We start from the raw sequence: 18,466 nt of genomic DNA on the forward strand, positions 1-18,466 counted from the left end.
AATTGGCTCATGGTCAGGCTCCAAGAGAGAAAATGAGGTGTTTTTTAGGGTCAGCTCTGCAGCACGTTTGAAACTGGCTTTCTGTACTGTTAATCGTTCTTCCTTCACAGCTGGGTGTGGGGAGGGGCAGGATCTGCTTATACAACTCAGCCCTGTAGCAGAATGAGTGGAATTTTCCAGATGGTTCCTCTTGATGACTGTTGGCATAATTGCAGCTTTGCCCCTGGGAGCCATTAAGCTGCGGCTCCGAACGGCTGTTTCAGCAGGTCAGATTGTGGGAGCCCTGTGTTTTCGTTGGCATGGAAAGCCGTGTAGGATTTCAAACCATAAATAGCCTTTTAATTTTCCTTGTACTAGCTCCCTACTAAGTGCTTCGAGCATTGGGGCTAAGGTGAGAAAAAGTGTGTTATTGTCCACTTTCCCTCTCCTCTCCTCCCAGCCCCAACACACACACACCCCCCAAATACAGTGACTCAGATGATTCCCTGGCCAGAGCATCTGAGGCCATGTTCTGGGAATAATACGTTGCTTTAGAAATTTTTAGACTCTACAAATCCACTGTGAAGATGAATGATACTTCCTCTCTCCTAGCCCCAGAGCCCTCTCTCCTGGGATAGTTCTTTTTCTGTTTTCAGGTAAAGAGGCTTAGAGTGTGAAAGCTTGCTATGGATTTGGGGACATCTGAGCCTATAATATCCCTGTGTTACAATTTCACCTGCCCATTTGCAAACTGAACACCAATTTTATAACACCCAGTAAACACAGTTGCCCCAGGACGCAGGTGGTGTAAACTAAAAGGGTAAATTTGGACTAATACACATTCTCATGTAGAGAGACAGTTTGCCTTACTGGGATGGGCCAGTTTGCTTCTCTATTCCCTGTAGCTGTCAGAGGTTATCTTTTAGAGTCTCGTTTCCTTAGAGCAATAATCTCTTTAACATACAGGTTGGAAGAGTTCTCTTATTATTTTTTTTAATTAATTTTTATTGGAGTATAGTCACTTTACAATGTTGTGTTAGTTTCTGCTGTACAGCAAAGTAAATCAGCTATATGTATACATATATCTCCTCTTTTTTGGATTTCCTGACCATTTAGGTCACCACAGAGCACTGAGTAGAGTTCCCTGTGCTATACAGTAGGTTCTCATTAGTCATCTGTTTTATACATAGTAGTGTATATATGTCAATCCCAATCTCCCAATTTGTCCCACTCCCCCTTCCCCCCTTGGTATCCATATGCTGTTCTCTATGTCTGTGTCTCTATTTTTGCTTTGCAAATAAGTTCATCTGTATCATTTTTTCTAGATTCCACATATTAGCAATATTATACGATATTTGTTTTTCTCTTTCTGACTTACTTCATTCTGTATGACAGTCTCTAGGTCCATCGGAAGATTTCTCTTAGAATTAAGAATTGTCACTGTGGCAGATATGGTGGACCAGCATGCCAACTCCTAGTGTATAGAGGTTGGAAAATGTAAAACTTTATTTCCCAGACTCCCTTGCAGTTCAGGTTTTGATGTGATTGAGTTTCTGGTAATGAGATGCACTTCTTTGATACTTGGATGTGGGAACCAAGTCATGTGTGGAAAGAGGCAGGGTAATGGGTACCCATATTTGGTAGTGTGGACTGTGCCATGGGTTGTGTGGTTCTGGAGCTGCTAGCTTTAGCAACGGCTTCCCAGTTCAGCAGGCAGCTTCCTGAGCCAGGAGTTCCCTTGGGGGCCCAGTTCTATGGCATGGATTTGGGAATCACTCCTCGAGTCAGTTCTTTAGCTAGCCAACTCCGCTCCTCCATTTAATATCTTGTAGTAAATCCCTCTCTTTGTAAACCTGCTGATTGATATAACTCTATAGCTGCAAAGCTATCTGTTAACTATAGCTAACAAGATAAGTTGTCTTACCTTGTTCATTTGTTGGCTGAGACAAAATAAAATGGTTGGAATTTTATCTTTGGCCTTGATTTTATTACAGATATCCTTTCCCCAAAGATAGTTTTGGACTATCCTGTTCCCTTTTGCGTGCTTTTCCTTGTGATGGTGGATGACCTTATATTGAACTTTCCCCCAGAGTTATATTGATGTTTCCATCTTCATTGACCTATTTAATTGGGACAATTTCATGTGCCAATTAATACCTCATCTCTCTGTAAAAATATAGAATATTGTATTATTAATAAGCATAGCTATTTAATAATAGCTATGGAATGCATATCTGCTGAAGCTTGTAACAGACACAGAAAGGGCTGGGAGAAACATTCTGCTATTTATCAAGACATAAGTACTGGCATTTCATTTTCAACAAAAAAGCACTACCCCATTATATTATAAATCATGGCTAGCCTATTTCCTGACATCTTAGTACAATCATGGCATCTCATGACAGCTAAAAAAATGTTAACGTTATATTGTTAGAGGCATCACACTAGACTCTGATTTTGATTAGTTGTCTTATGGAACTATTCTTACCCTAGTTTGCTGAAACTTTGCTATGAGAAATGGACTCAGACATCTCAGGCATACAAAGTGCTGGTTGGAAAGGCACTGATTTAACTGGGCAGGACTATGCCAGGAATTATAAAGGTGGAATATACCCTGAAGTGCCTTCTTTAAATCCTTGGAGTTGTTGTCCTTCAGCTAGGAACAGCTACAGGGCAGATCAATTTGAGAAGTTAGACTCCAAGCCTGAGTGGAGAGTGCTTTCCCATTTTGCAGGTTCTGTGGAAAGAGCTCTGCCTTGCACTAGATGCTTAAGGGCATGTGGGCTCTTTGTGAATGAAGCAGGGAGCAGACATTTCTGAAGAAGAACAAACATTCTGTCTCAAATTCAGAACTAAAAAAGGAATTTGTTTATTGAGGGCAAGGGGATGCAAGCAATATAAAAATCAAAAGCTTATCTGGCTTTAATTGACTCTTCTTTCTCTGCTTCTCAAGGTGGAGCTGGATTTTATTTGTACATTTCCTAAGGGTCCCAATCTGCTCAGGAAATCCTTATACAGGGGTAGCTGTGGGGCAGATTCCTTAAGTGACCCTTTATGAGAATTCTTATCAGGGTGGGAGTAATTGCTCAGTGCTGCCTACTTCTTTCCCCTCTGCTTCATGTGTACTACAAAATAGTCATTGCATGCGATGGTGAGCCCGGCGATTAGTGAAAAGAAGCTCTGGAAGCCCACTTTGCCATCTCGGCACTGGTCCAGGTCCTTCATTATTTTGTCCACAGCCAGAGGGTCTTTTTGATTCTGAAAAAAAAAAGGACAGAGGCAAGAAATACGAGTCAGTGGTTGCAATGACGAGCTTCTTTGATTTGTACTGCTGACAGCTATATATGTAATCTCCTAATTATTTGAATTCTTGCTTTAGGTCATAGTGATCTTTGGAGGTCATCTAAATGTATTTTTCTGCTTTGAGTAAATTTCAGTAAATTCATATTTATTTCAAGCTAGGAAAGAGGTTTCCATGGCATTCTTTTATATAACTCAGGGACTAGAAACAGCCTATTTCTAGAAAGAGGAGATTCAGTGCCAGAGAAGGGAGACTCACGAATCTGAACTCTCAGTCCACTTAGAAACCAGCATGGCCTTCTGACATGCTTTACTTACAGTCCAACTGTTACCACAATTTTCAAAATCACAAAATTCTGTCTGAGAACCACCCCAAATTCCCCCATTTTGTAGTTTAAACTTATATTCTCTTGACAAACTTTCATTCCTGATAGCATGGTCAAGTCCTTAAAGAAGGAAACTCCTATGAAAGACCTCATGCGATTATTTAGGGAGTAAATTTCAGATCATTGTCCTGTGGATTTTAAAGAGGTGTTAATGATGCCCTGGGGTGTGTTAGGTTTAAAGAGTTCAGGCAGATGGTCCTCATTTCTTGGCACAGCTGAGGCCAGTCTAGGGTGGCTTCATATCATATTAGCCAGGTGACCTTGAGTAAGTCACACAGCTTGGTGGGCCTTCGTGTAACAACTAAGAATTGAGGTTGGACTAGAGCGTTTCTAAGATTGCTTCTGTTCTTAATAAGTTGGTCAATCTATGCCATCTTCTACTCTTTGCTGGACGTACTCTTTGTTTTACACTGGATGTACTTCAAAAGCAGTATGTGTGATGGACTTATAAAACTCCCCATGATTCTCAATGCCTAGCATGAATACATGGAACTAAGATGAGCAGGTAAGATCCCCTTTGTTTTTTCTTTTACTCTGTTTTCCAGGTGATTGGCTTGATCACTCCTTTTCGTAGTGATGATGCTTAGAAGTGGGAAAGTGTGGTTTCTCCTGTAGGGTCCATGCCATCAGCCAGAGGGAAATATGGCCCTTTACAGGTGTTAAAGGACTCAGGTAAAATATTTATGAATTTCATTGATTGTATAGATGAGTGAGGGAACTGATACTCAGTGTCTCAAGTGTGCTGGATGTTTATAAACTGCACTTAGAAATCCCTTAAGGTAAAGCAGCAGCATTTCCTACACGCCCTACGCAATCAACTATAACCTGTCTATGCAGCTACCTCTGCTTTTGGTGGGTTTCAGTTAATTCTGGCCTTAACCCCAGCTTCCTGGCTGTGGTCAGAAGGAGTGAAATTTGGATGATGTAAGGGGTCAGCTTTAGAAACAAAACGATCTGTGAATGCAGCGAGTGTGGGTGTGCTTGGAATTATGACCCCATGCTTAGAATAAATTATACTGCCATGTTCAGTACTCGGTACTGAACACTTTATGTTTATCAAGCCACAAAGCCTTTAGGGAGGAAGGATCTTCGTCTCACGTGATATCATCCTGGCTTCTAACTTATGCAACAACACAATGAGTGTTTAGAAGTAGACCTGAGAACACCTTTGTTTGTGTGATGGGCAGGTTTACAATCAGCACATTTTGTCCTTGAATTTTATGCTTGCCTGGAAGGATCACAGAGAGTGAATGTGGTCTTGGAGATAATCATGTCCAGCCTCTCATTTTCCAGAGGCAGGAACTGAGGCACAGAAAGCTGAAGCAACCTTCCCAGTTAGGGTCCTGGTCTGGGGCTCTATCACAGAACTGTACAAAAGCAGAACAACAGTATCCTCTAACTCATTCTGGGATAGCATTGTGGTAACTGCAGCTCTGAGATACTAGTTAAGCTATTTATATCTGTTTATTTGACTGGTATTGATAACATGTAAATCATCATGTACTACAAAACCCTATGTTTAATGAGTCAGGAATCAGGGGCTTGATTAATGCTGTTTACCAGGCAGATGACAAGAGGCAGAACCCTGTCTTTACCATCTCCTCCCTTTACCCTTTAGAGGCTAATGCACACCAAACACAGTACTGATCCCTTCAAATGACTCTGGCTGTGGCAGGGAGAGAAGGGCCTGCATTTCAATCTAATATTTTGTTAGGCAATGTTTCACCTTCAGTGAAACGCAACAACCATCTCTTGAGGGCCTATGATGTAAAAGGGCAACTGTGCCTTGTTGCCTAATGTCCTGAGTGGTGTATCTGAGCTCATGGCAGATCCTTTTCTGGTCTTCACGGACCTCTCGATCTGTCAAAGGTGAGGCATAAACTCAAACTGCACTCCTGTGTTCTCATTGCATTTTCAATGTGAAAAGCAGTTATTTGTGTAGTGCCGCTTGGCTCTCATTCAGCAGATGCTTGACACCATTACTTTAGAGCAGTGTTGGAAAAAAATTTTAAAGCCTTTATCTAAAGGGATTTAATTTAAGAAGGGAGATTCAAGTTGCTCAAAGTGTATATGACCAGGATGTGGTACCTCCAGTGCCAGGTTTATGGACCTGAGGGCAACAAGGCAACCTGGTTGATTACTCTGGTGAAAGGCCTTCTTTCCTGCAACTCTGTCTTAATGGACACAGATGACTCCAGATGGAATCCTTCTAACACCTCGCATTATGGTGATTTGTGTGTAGTCTAATTTCACTTCCAAACTGTAAGCTCCTTGAGGGCAGGGGCTGTGTCTTCTTTACCTTCTGTTTCCTCCCCTAGTATATTACAAACAGTAGGCATTCAATAATGTTTAATAAGTAAATGAATGAAAACACCTTTCTAGTAGTGACTTCCACAGGGAAGGGTTGGAAAGAGGAAGGGAAAGGAACTAGGGCCCAGAAGCATTGATTTTTACATCTGGTTCTGGTTCTTTCTGAGCCTTTCAACACTTACTTCCAAAAATCCAGGGAACTCCTTTTCCATGAGTACTCTCAGGTCCTCCTTTGTTAAGTAGCCTTTATCCCCAGCAAATTTGTGAAATGTGAACATCATGGTTTCCATGGCGTGTTCCATTTGAGAGGGCATTTTGGTGAGGTCTGTTGGAACCTATTAAAGGATGTAAAGAAACAATTTACATTAACTTTTAAGCGACATGAATTACCAGTCTTTTGAGAATGATTGGAAGAGGGTGATTAGCTCATTCATTCAATCCTTTTCAGCTGTAAAATTCAATGAATATAAGGACCAGTTCACTCAGGTTTTATGCCTCCTGCTGATGGAAATAGGCAGTTCAGGTATTGGTGCTCTGAATAAGGGATTTATCTAGTTGCCTGCTAATTTTGCATAAATCACCTAATGAAGAATAAAAATACTAATTATTTGTAAAAGCAAGATCAGTGCCCCTCCTTTTAACTGACAAAGCACCTACTGAAAGAACAGACGTTTCTCTGTTTCTCTTAGCGCTGGTAAATGGGACTCTTCGATATGGATATGGCTGAATACCAACAACCCACACAATCAAGCCTGGTTAACATAAAAACTTCAACTCTCCAAGCTTAACTAGGTAACCTGGTTCAGTCATTCTAGGGTTTAGAAATCTGCTTAAAAATGAATTTTGTCTCCTGAGCATGTATTGGCCTCACCGCGTGGCTCGCGGGATCTTAGTTCCCTGACCGGAACTGAACACAGGCCACTGCAGTGAAAGTGCTGAGTCCTAACCACTGGACCGCCAGGGAATTCCATGTATTCTTTACTAAAGTTCTGAACTTGTTATTGATTGTAACAAAGACATTTGCATCTTTGGTAGTAACATGCAGTTGCCCTACCCAAATAAAAGCTACCCAAAGCCCATTATCTACTTCCTTGAGAAGGAACAAATAATAGTATATCCTAATTCCTTTGGGGATCTGATATATTTTTGGTAGCACTAGACAAAAGAGCTCCTCTCACAGTCTGGGGTGCAGTGGGAAAGAAAGGAAGAGCTTTTCATTGTGAATAGTTTAAAACAAAGAGACTTCCCTGGTGGTGCAGTGGTTAAGAATCCGCCTACCAGTGCAGGGGACGCGAGTTCGAACCCTGGTCTGGGAAGAGCCCACATGCCGCGGAGCAACTAAGCCCGTGTGCCACAACTACTGAGCCTGCGTCCCACAACTACTGAAGCCCACACACCTAGAGCCCGTGCTCTGCAACAAGAAAAGCCACCGCAATGGGAAGCCCATGCACTGCAACGAAGAGTAGCCCCGCTCACTGCAACTAGAGAAAGCCCGCCTGCAGCAACGAAGACCCAACACAGCCAATAAATAAATAAATAAATAAATAAATTTAATTTAAAAAAAAAAAAAAAAGAAAGGAAAGGATGTGTCAGATCATTATATTCAGGTGTAATAATCTGGGGGCATATGTCTCATTAAGACCCAATACCTGGTACTTAATAGGAGCCCAGTGAATTTTGCTTAACTGGAAGGCATGCTTTAGCCAGAATGGAGTAGCTTTGGCTAACACCACCTAAAATCACTACTGGATAGGAAACAGGTGAATTTGAATTGAGACTAATATACCACTCAAAAAAAAAAAACCCACAAAAAACCGTCAAGAATAAGTTTAGAGCAGAGATTGAAGGAGAGGCTGGCAACTTCCCCCTGAAGAGTCTCAATAGGAACTGGAGACATGCTTTCAGTCTGGTTCCTTCCGCTGACATATGCGTGCTCAGCACAGATTCGTAAATGCTGTCTGTTACAGAGAAGGTGGAGTTGGTGAACATGAGGATTGAAAAATTACACTTTAAGAGTCGAAAGTTCTACCCCTTAATCCCCAGAAAAGTACAGGAATCAGCATGCCAAAGAATGCTATACTCTAGAGAATGCTATAAACCAGAATCTGGCATGATTCATCTGGAAAGCAGTTCTCTTGGAGAGAGCAGCCAACTCAAGGTCCACTGTGGGATGAATTCCAGGGGAACCACACCCTTTCCCCTCTCTCCTGACACAGCCAGGATCTGGCTTCAGATGGCAGTGGGCTTAGAGGGAGTCAGCCTTGCCTGGATTGGCTCTGGAAGTCCAGCGACACAAGAGAACTGAACTGAATGAGTCACCTGTGGGAGAAGGCTGTGGCATCCCACCCCAGTTCTGAAATATCTCAGGAGAGGAGTCAGCCACCACAGAGGTTTAAAAATACCCGTGCCCAAACTCAAGTGGCAGAGCACTTCACAACAAATGCCCAAAGATCCCAGAAACTGGAACTGGCTGTGGGACACCTAGTTCACATTCTTCACAGGGCAGAGCAGAAGGAAAATGCACTGCAAAGCCAGAGAAGTAAGAAAGGGAATACAGCAGGGTAAGGACCCCTAAAATAGGAAACAGGCTAATTTAGGAACCTCTAAGAAATACAACTTGTAAGCTGAGGAAGTCCTGGCCACCCCTGAATACCTTCTGCAAGAGAGTGAGGCCAATCTTCCTCTAGTGAGCACTCAGGTCACTCCACACCCAGCCCTGGATTGTCTATGCTCATTGTGAAGTGCCAGAGCTTTCCTGCCCCACTGGATCTCCCTCTGCTGTTTACTCAGCACATGGGCTGTGGACACAGCAGTCAGCACAGACTCCCTGTTTGTTCTGCAATAAGAATGTAGATCAGGGGCTACTGAGGAGATCTAAGGTTGTGAAAGTGAAAACAGCTTTGAAAACCAGAGATGACCACCCTCTCATCAGTAACCAAGGCCCCTGAGGGCACTGACCTGGGTTATGAGCAAGTTATTCTGTTTTGAAGGTGAAGCCAGTACACTGGTTTTAAAGTAAGATGAAGGAAAAGGGGAAGATGTGATTAATACTGTTCTTTCGGCTAGTGGATGAATCCTACAAGCTCTTCCAGAGTGCAGCGGTTGACCTACTGAGTCAGCCTGCCCGGCCCTCCCATCTTAGGTGGGGCTTGCCCGGCCTGGGCTGACGGAAGCACTGACCACTGGTTGCTAAAGCAGCAAGCAGTTCAGGGACTTGAATTCGCCGTTTCCACACGCCCCTGCCCCAGAAGAGTCCCACCCAGGGACTCTATAGCTTCTGGCTCGGAAACACTTCCAATGGATAGCCTTGGGCTTGGGGTTGAGGGGCTGCAGCGTCCTCTGTTCCCCAGACAGCCTACTCTGGCACCTGAAACACTCCATCCATTTAATCATTTGCCCGTCTCTCTATCTTAGATTTAAGTTCCTCTAGGTTAAGAACTGTGAATTATTCAGTTCTATCCACGAACAACTAAATAGTGGTTTAGTGTTTGCTAATGAGCGAATGAATCAATCAGACAATTCCCTTGGCTGGAGCTGACGTGCAGGTGTGATTACCGGGTCTGGGCTGAAACCCTTGAGGCTGGGAGCTCTGCGGGAGGAGGTGAGGGCTGGGAAGGGCCCGGAAAGGGGCGGCCTATGAATGAACCGCAGAGTACATTCCATAGCAGAGTACATTCCATAGCGGAGGAGAAAACGGTGCGCCCTGCTAAACAGGTCTGGTCACCCAACACGACTTGACTTTTCTTTCTCTTCTCACTCTTACCGTTTTCTTGAGTTTTGGTTTATCCCACTTTACTGCTCTCTCACTGTGAGCTCCACAGGCTCTAACTACGTCATCATTCACTCACCTTTTATTGAATCATTTTATTCTTATGTCTGTGTATCTCCTACACAGGTCTGAAGAGTGGAAGCTCACGTGTCTTTCTTTGTGTAGTTTTCGCTTCCGAAAAGAATTCTGAGCTTTACAAATTTAGTTACAGTGGTGGGAATTCAATTTTCCATTTTTTCTGTTCCTTCACCGAGCACCTACTTTGCATGACCCTGTCATGGCGTTAGGCACACGTGGGTGTGCTCTCCACCGCCTCTGCCCCATGATGCTTGCCTTTGGGGAGTTCACCAGCTAAGGTCATACTATTTTAAAATATGTCCTGAATTCTAGTTAACTGTGTTTGTTTCTTTCCACACTAAACTGTGGGCTCCAGTAGCAGGGTCCCAGAAGCTAGCGCCCTGTCCTCAGAGCCTGCTCAATGAATCAGTAAGAAGGAAATTGACAATAATGTAAATTTTGATACTTCTGGGAGTAGCAGGGAAGTAGGAGGCCTCCTTAGAAAAGTGTCTGCTCCTAAGCAATACCAAATGTTTGCTCTGGACCCATGCCCAGATCCAGGCCATAATTTCAAAAAGGAGACTTCCAAAGAGCAAGAAGTCTGATCTACTTTGCTCTTTCGTGTCTTGTCCATACCCTACTTTTCTTACAGCCCACCCAGAAAATAATTGGCAGAATGTCAGTAAAAACAAACATCTGTTATCTAAAATGTGTTTTAGGTTTCCTTCCTTTTGCTTTGAGGAATTTAAAAAGAAAAAAATTTGGGGTGTGAGGGGGTGGGATGGGGAATTGAACCCAGAAGGCATTCTTGATTTGATCCCTAAAGGGATTTCAGAAGAAGTGAGTGGAGGCAATGTATCTGATCCAGGCTGTCTCTCCCACCTCTCACCAAACCTAAAACTTTCCCACTAAAAAAAGTGAGCAGCAAAAGAAAAGCTCCAGATGCAATTCAATAGGAGAACTCTGACGCCTTCTCTACCCTAAAAGAGTACATCCAGTTTTCCTTGAAGAGTTGTCAGGCATCACCAGAATTGGCAAACAATAGCCACTGTGACAACTGCTGTTAAACCCACTGAAGGGCTAGGAAGTGCTGAAAATTGTTAAAAATAAGCAAATTCATTCTTTTTGCTTTTGATGTGAGATTCCTAAATTGTTGCGTCCCGGGAAAATGAGAAGCTTAAGAAAGATCCTAATAAAAAGATCAGTCTAGCTTTCCCAGCACTCTGAGTGCTAATCTGCACATTATAACTCTGAAAGGATTCCATTGTTTTCCTCAACTTTAAAAGACTGGACTGGATCAAGGCCATACCAAGTGGGTAGTGCTCTAAAAAATTCACATTTTTGGAGCTGTCCATGGAAAGCAAGGAGGCACTCAGTCTCAGCTCCACCCAGCGCAAGGCCTGACCTCACTGGAGTGGCTGCTGGAGAGGCTGGACAGGGGCCAGACATGGGAGGAAAAGGGGCCATCTGATGTTGTATGCAGGAAAAGCCAGGGAAGACCATCACCTAGAAATCAGGATGCTATGCTCAGTAGACCCTCAGGAAAATTTGAAGAACCAAAATAAGAATCTCCAAATGGTGTATCAAGGACCACAGTGAAGAAAGTAGCTTCTGGCTGTCAAGGAAGGAATACATCATTTGGAAGAGATGATTAAATAGAAACTGGAGAGGAATCTGTGGGGGCAGGGCTGATGAAGAAATTCCAAATGAGTTATATGAACTCATTCCTGCCCTAATGCCTATCATTACCTTTTGCAATTTGCTGCAACACGTTGGAGGCAAAGATCATTGACAGGGTGTTGAGCCTGGCCTCACCTGAGGTGCAGGATATAAAAATCCACTGCTGCAGGTTGAAACTCAGGCTGCAGGGGAAAAAGCATCTGCAGCAACTGCAAACCTCTTAACGGGAAGAGCTACCTCCCAAATAAAGCTGGGGCAGCCTGCCAGCAGGCATACAAGCCGATAACCCAGCAGCAGTTCTGCCATGGCCCTACCAGTCTAACTGCTGTCTTCACCCACGGTTCAGTCAAGAAACCTCTCCTTCAGATTGCGGGCCAAGTCCTGGTGTGACTCACTTCCTCTTGGAAAATGCCCTCTAAGATGGCACAGTTCCCCTTTTCCTTCAGGGAGTGTTCTGTCTGAACCATCTGCAGAGAGAATCTGGAACCATCCGGGCCACACCCACACGGTCTCACAACTGAGTCACAGGCCTCCACTAGGAGAATCCGGGAGCCCTTTGTGCTAACCACGCCCTGCAGAAAGCTCCCAGCGAAGGGGGTGGGCTTAATGTATTCCAGAGTATGGCCCAGGGCTCGGCTGCGCCTGGCACGAGGCTAGCTGCTCTGCTTTCCCCACCACCCCGGCCCAACAAGGCAGATTCCGGGTTTCAGTTAGGTGGAGCCCGGTCGAGGCGAGAGAGTGTGGTATCCAGGCCTAGGGGCAGCGCCTGTCGTCTGGCCAGGCTCAAATCGTGACCAGGTACCAACAGCTCATTGCACTGGGCCAGATTAGTCTGGGTTAGAAGATCCTTCATCAAGCCTGCTCTTCCTCTACCTCTGCATAGTTCCACTTGTTTAAGACAGCAAGAAGGGATCCCTTTCAGTACACAAATCACTTCACACAGGTTTCACATAGGCTTCCCTCCCCCTCTTACCCCTACCCCCCAGCAAAACTGCGTTATAAAGAAAACTAATAGACCTTCCTCCCTCGGTCGGCAGTAAGAACCTTCCCGTCTAGAAGACAAAACAACAGGAAGCCCAACCTGAAGCATCGGGGAGAAGGGCTGAGGGGTGTCCTTTGGGTAGGGAAACCGCCAGCCCTCCCCGAGCCTGCACGGGCCGTCCAGCTAGGAGGTGGCTACGAACATCTGGACAGAGGTCAGCCTGCAGCCGGAGCACACAAAGAAATACGCCGGCCAGGACAGGGGGCCAGAAGCGGGGCTTCGGGTAACTGGGGCGACTAGTCGAAAAGTAGGAAAGTGGGTGTAAAAAAAGATAAACCGAAAGGTAGGAGAGAGCAGACCCCGGGGCACCAACACGGAGGTACAGTAGTGAAGGACAAGGGCTCCCTCCCCTCGCCCGCGAGGATCTGGGGGGTCGCGCCGGGGCGGGACAGGGGCGCTGCTCGCCAAGCCAGGGTGTGGCCCAGATACCTCCCCATCTCCAGCCGATCCTCGACCAGGCCCCCTGGCGTCCGGGACACCCGGCGAAGCCAGCCGGGCGAGCCAGAGCCGCCGATGCGGGGGTTTCCACGGGCGCGGGGCCTGGGGCTGGGGACCGCCCGGGACCGACGGGCGGAACTCACCGTGGCAGGAGGCGCGGCGGGGAGGCTCGGCTGGCGGGGGCGCTCGGGTGGCGGGGACGCGCGGCCAGTGAGCAGAGCGCCGCGGGCTGGGCGCCTTAGTAAGTGGGGGTGGGGAGCGGGGGAGGCAGGAGGAGCCTGGGCCGGTGTCAGGGCCTCCACTCACCCCACCCCTTCTCCCTCCTCTTCCTGCCCCCGCACCCAACACTCACACCCCGGGCGCAGCGCACACACACCCTTCTTTCGCTGTGCGGAGGAGCCTCGCTCCAGGGCTCCCCACCGCCCCCAGTGAGAGCAATACTGTAAACTTCTCTTCCTACTCAAATACTCTCGAATATTTTAGGGTATTCCCCACCCTCGGCCGTGCCCTTCCTCTCGGGTTTGGTTTTAGAGAGCGAGTGAGTGTGCAAATCCAAGAATCCAGCCATTCTGTGGGTGGGGCGCGCTGGCCCAGAACCAGATTGTAAGCGCTCGTCCGTAACCTAAAGGTCTAGGAATTATTTTCTAGATGATACTGCAGGGAGGGGCCCGTGGAGTCCTAACGACCGCGAGGGCGTCAGACTTGGTTGGTTTCAGATTAGGCCCTAGGAGGTCAGCTGGGAGGGTCATCCAAGGCCTGGGCCCCCTGTCCACGGGCAACTCTCGGAGAAGCCGAGTTCCCTGCCCGCGCCTGCTCGCAGAGTGGAGGGGGGTGGCTGCCGTTTGGTGGCTAGTGAGCTCGAGGGCATTACAAACCCTTTGTTGAACTGGAGATTTACCCCTTTTAGTGTGAATGGCTTCCGTCGTAGTCGATATTGTTAAAACCTGTTTCAGGATCTCCTTTTTTTTGTCCTGAAATTGGCCTGTTTGGTCCTCAAACTCTTTAGAAGAAATTTAGAAAAAACCTAAGTGTTTCCTAGCTGACGCTATTCCCCCCCTCCGACCATATTTTTTTATAATATTTATTTATTTGGTTGTGCCAGGTCTTAGTTGCAGCAGGAGGGCTCCTTAGTTGTGGCACGCAAACTGTTAGTTGCGGCGTGCATGTGGGATCTAGTTCCCTGATCAGGAATCCAACCCGGCCCCCTGTACTGGGAGCACGGAGACTTATCCACTGCACCACCAGGGAAGTCCCCCCCCCCTTTTATTTTAATTGTGGTTTAGGGTTAAATGCAAACTACTAGCAGCTGTTGGTGGAAAAGGGCCCAGTCCCAAGTCCTGGGTTTTCCTTTGTTCCCAGGGGAGGTCCTGGGAGGAGTGAGTGATCCCAAAGGAATGAGCAGACTTGGGGAATCCTCCAAGTGCCTCCAAGTGACTAATCTTGGCTCTTGCCAGAAAAACTCAACTTGGATTTCAGCTCTCACTCTGCTGGGTTCCTGCAACACTGGTGCTGAATGTTCAGGGGGGCACTCCTGCAAAAAACATAGGCTTCCTAAGTTCTTCCTAGGCCCTAGGTTACAGTCAAGAATGGAGAAAATTCTAGATCCCTTTAGTTCCAGGAAATATGCAACTGGGTTTAGAATGAGAATACCTGAGTTCCGTATACTATAGACTCCTTATTTGATTTCTTCATTTGATTCACAAACATTTAGGAATGCTTAATGTATGTGCTAGGGCCTGGGGATTCAGAAATCAAAGAATCAGTCCTGTCTCTCAAAGAGCTTCAAATCTTGTTGGAAGATAGATTAGCAAATGGCTAAAATCCAGTGAGCTCAGTGAATGATAGAGGACACGAAGGGACACTGTGAGAACATTGAGGAGGGTCCTCCAAGTCCCCATGGAATGGTCGCAGAACAATTCCTGGAGGAGGAACATTTGATAGACGTTCTTAAATAACAATAACGTTTACCATGACTTTTAAATCTGATTGTAAAAAAGGTTACATTCTTATTGTAGAAGGTTTGGAAAATATACCAATGTATAAAAAGGAAAATAAGATTATTTGTAAACTCATGGACCAAAGAGAAATACTTTTATATATTTCCTTTGATGGAAGAAGTTTTTACATTATGAGGTATGGGGAAGCCATTTTGGCTTATACATGATTTCACTTAAACTTTATGCTAACTAGAACAGCCTATTTTGTGGCCAAACATGCATTGTACATCTGCTTTAATCATTAAAGATAAGAGTACATTTAAAAAATCAAAATGGAGTAAGTGTGGCTCAGGCATCCTAAATGGAGTCCATTGTGGGTGACCATTGTGAATGTGATTTCAGATAGTTCCTACATCGTTAAGAACTTGAATTTTCTGAACTGTATCAGACTCAAGAACACCACCAGCCCCTCTCAAAACAGTATCTGCTAGGGACTTCCCTGGTGGTCCAGTGGTTAAGACTCCTCACTTCCACTGCAGGCGGCGCCGGTTCCATCCCTGGTCGGGGAACTAAGATCCAGCATGCCGTGCAACGTGGCTAAAAAACAAACAACCAAACAAAACAAACAAAAAACCCAGTATCTGCTAGCAGCTGCCAGCTGCAACCTCATGGTCTTAAGGTCTTCCTTTGTAACTGTGCAACCATTTGGGACGCCAACCAACCCTTACTTAATAAGCACCCTTACTTCTTGCCAGATCTAATTTTAATTCTCGACAAACAACTTATGTAATTTTGCAGTTTTTGCGTTTATAAGCCTCCTCATTTGTAGTCCAGTGGAACACAATTCAAGTGCTTCTTGAATCTGTGTCTCCTTTGGTATCATCCTCAGTTTGGCTCAAATACAACTATTTTTTATTCCTTTTATAGATTTTTTTGATTATTTCTGTCCATACTTTTTAGTCTTTTTATGCATATATATTACATATATAAATATAAATAAATAAATAAATACATAATTTGGGGATTTAGGTAGATTTATTTATTTATTTATTTTTGGCTGTGTTGGGTCTTCGTTGGGCACACAGGCTTTCTCTAGTTGCTGCAAGCAGGGGCTACTCTTCGTTGCAGTGCGCGGGCTTTTCACTGCAGTGGCTTCTCTTGTTGCAGAGCACAGGCTCTAGGCGCGCGGGCTTCAGTAGTTGTGGCGCACGGGCTTAGTTGCTCCGCGGCATGTGGGATCTTCCCGGACCAGGGCTTGAAGCCACGTCCCCCACATTGGCAGGCAGATTCTTAACCACTGCGCCACCAGGGAAGTCCAGGGAGGATTTTTTTTTTTTTTTGAAAATTGAACCCAGAAGGGATTGTTGAATTTGATCCTTAAAGGGAATTCAGAAAAAGTTATTTGAGGCAATGGATCTGTCTCTCCCACCTTTCACCAAACTTGCTCACTAAAAAAGTGGGCAGCAAAGGAAAAGTTCCAGATGCAATCCAATAGGAAGAAAGAACTCCAAAGCTTTCTCTACTCCAACAGAGTACATCCAGTTTTCCTCAAAGAGTTGTCAGGCATCAGCCAGAATTGGCAAACAATAGCCATTGTGACAACTGCTATCAAATCCATTGGTGGGTTGGGTGGTAGTTATTTAGTGAAGAGCTAGGAAGTGCTGAAAATTGTTAAAAATAAGCAAATTCATTCTTTTTGCTTCTGATGTGAAATTCCTAAATTGTGACCACACTGATTATAAAATTATGTATTCTATTTTTGTCCCATAATACCATATCTTTATTACTTTGTATGTCATTAAATATCAAGAGCATGATTGTTCATTTACTCACTCATTTTTTTTTTTTTTTTTCCCACTCAACAAGTAACTACAGTTGGCTGTCCATATCTGGGGGTTCCTCATCCTCAGATTCAACCAACCATGGATCGAAAATTTTCAGAAAAATGATTCCAGAAAGTTCCAAAAAACAAAACTTGAATTTGCCTTTTCTGGCAACTATTTACATTGCATTTACATACTATTTACAACTATTTGCATGGTATTTACATTCTATTTGGTATTACAAGTAATCTAGAGATGATTTAAAGTATATCGGAGGATGTGTGTAGGTTATATGTGATACTGTACCATCTTATATAAGGGACTTGAGCATCCGTGGATTTTGGTATGGGGGGAGTTTCTGGAACCAGTACCCACAAGGGTACCAAGGGAAAACTGTATTCAATTACACTGTGGCTTCTCTACTCTCTTCTTTGGCCTGCTGGCCAGATTCTGAGGGCTCCCACGTCTTAGTGGCTGCAGCTCCACAAGATGGACAGGACTTCCAAAGTCCTGGGTTTCCAAAGCATTGTATTAATGGTTTGAATCATAGTTGTAGCAAAAGGAAACTTTATTCACCAATTACGGAGCTCTAGTAAGGAGTCACAGCAGTCCTCCATGGCAGTTCAGTTGAGAACTACCAATTTACAGTTGCCTGGTCAAGACTTTTTGCTGGCAACCCCCAAAACAAAACAAAACAGCAAACCCCCAAGTGTGGCTTTACTAGTACACCCTAAATAGGGAAATACAATTTATTAAACATTTCCCATATTTTTCAAACATTTAGGTTGTTACCAATTTTTTACTGTCATAAATAATAATTATATATAAAAGAACTACTTTTGAATAAACATCTTTGCCCATGTTTATTTTCTTAGGATAGATTCCTATCAGGGACTGTCCTTTTTGTTTGTTTGTTTATGGGGATCTTAAAGGACCAGTAAGGGTTAGCCACATTCTGTGGGTGGGCAGATAGGAGGGAAAAGCATGTGCCAGGGCATGGAATTGTGAGGTATTGTGTCTATTCCAGGAATTGCCTCAGTTCTGCATGGGGGGAGTGCAAAGTCCCTTAGGGCCTCAGATGGGGATGAGTCTCAAGAGGAGGTGCCTTTCTCCAGGGCACCTGGGATACTCTGCTTGTTATTGAAGCAAACTTCCGTCTGCTCGCCAGTGTACAGTAAAGTCAATCTACTGACCCCAGGTTGTGGCGAAGGAAAGTGCAGCGTTTATTGTAGGTGCCAGACAAGAAGTCCTGGGCAGCTAATGCTCAAAAACCTGAACTCCCCCATGGGTTTCAGGGAAGCATTTTTATTATTTTTTACTTTTTAAAATTAATTTTTATTGGAGTATAGTTGCTTTACAATGTTGTGTTAGCCTGCTGTACGGCAAAGTGAATCAGCTACATGTATACAAATATCCCCTCTTTTTTTGGATTTCCTTCCCATTTTGGTCACCACAGAGCATTGAATAGAGTTCCCTGAGCTTCACAGTAGGTTTTCATTAGTTATCTATTTTATACAAAGTATCAATAGTGTATATATGTCAATCCCAATCTCCCAATTCATCCCACCCCCTCTTCCCCCCTTGGTGTCCATATGTTTGTTCTCTATGTCTGCGTCTCTGTTTCTGCTTTGCAAATAAGATCATCTATACCATTTTTCTAGATTCCACATATGTACATTAATATACGATATTTGTTTTTCTCTTTCTGACTTACTTCACTCTGTATGACAGTCTCTAGGTCCAAC

The 18,466-nt window shown here is 44.6% G+C and overlaps 1 protein-coding gene across 1 annotated transcript; it reads right to left on the minus strand.

The window, feature by feature from the left end:
* Window positions 1-2,824: 2,824 nt before the first annotated feature.
* Window positions 2,825-13,250, minus strand: S100A10 (S100 calcium binding protein A10). Its single transcript, XM_036847386.1, has 3 exons — window positions 13,105-13,250; window positions 6,158-6,310; window positions 2,825-3,237 (listed from the first exon to the last, which is right to left on the minus strand). Exons 2-3 carry the CDS (start codon window positions 6,287-6,289, stop codon window positions 3,076-3,078), a joined length of 294 nt encoding a protein of 97 aa, XP_036703281.1. The 5' UTR covers window positions 6,290-6,310; window positions 13,105-13,250; the 3' UTR covers window positions 2,825-3,075.
* Between the last annotated feature and the right edge of the window lie 5,216 nt (window positions 13,251-18,466).

Source organism: Balaenoptera musculus, chromosome 1 (assembly GCF_009873245.2).
Source record: "Balaenoptera musculus isolate JJ_BM4_2016_0621 chromosome 1, mBalMus1.pri.v3, whole genome shotgun sequence".
Classification (NCBI taxonomy): Eukaryota; Metazoa; Chordata; class Mammalia; order Artiodactyla; family Balaenopteridae; genus Balaenoptera; species Balaenoptera musculus.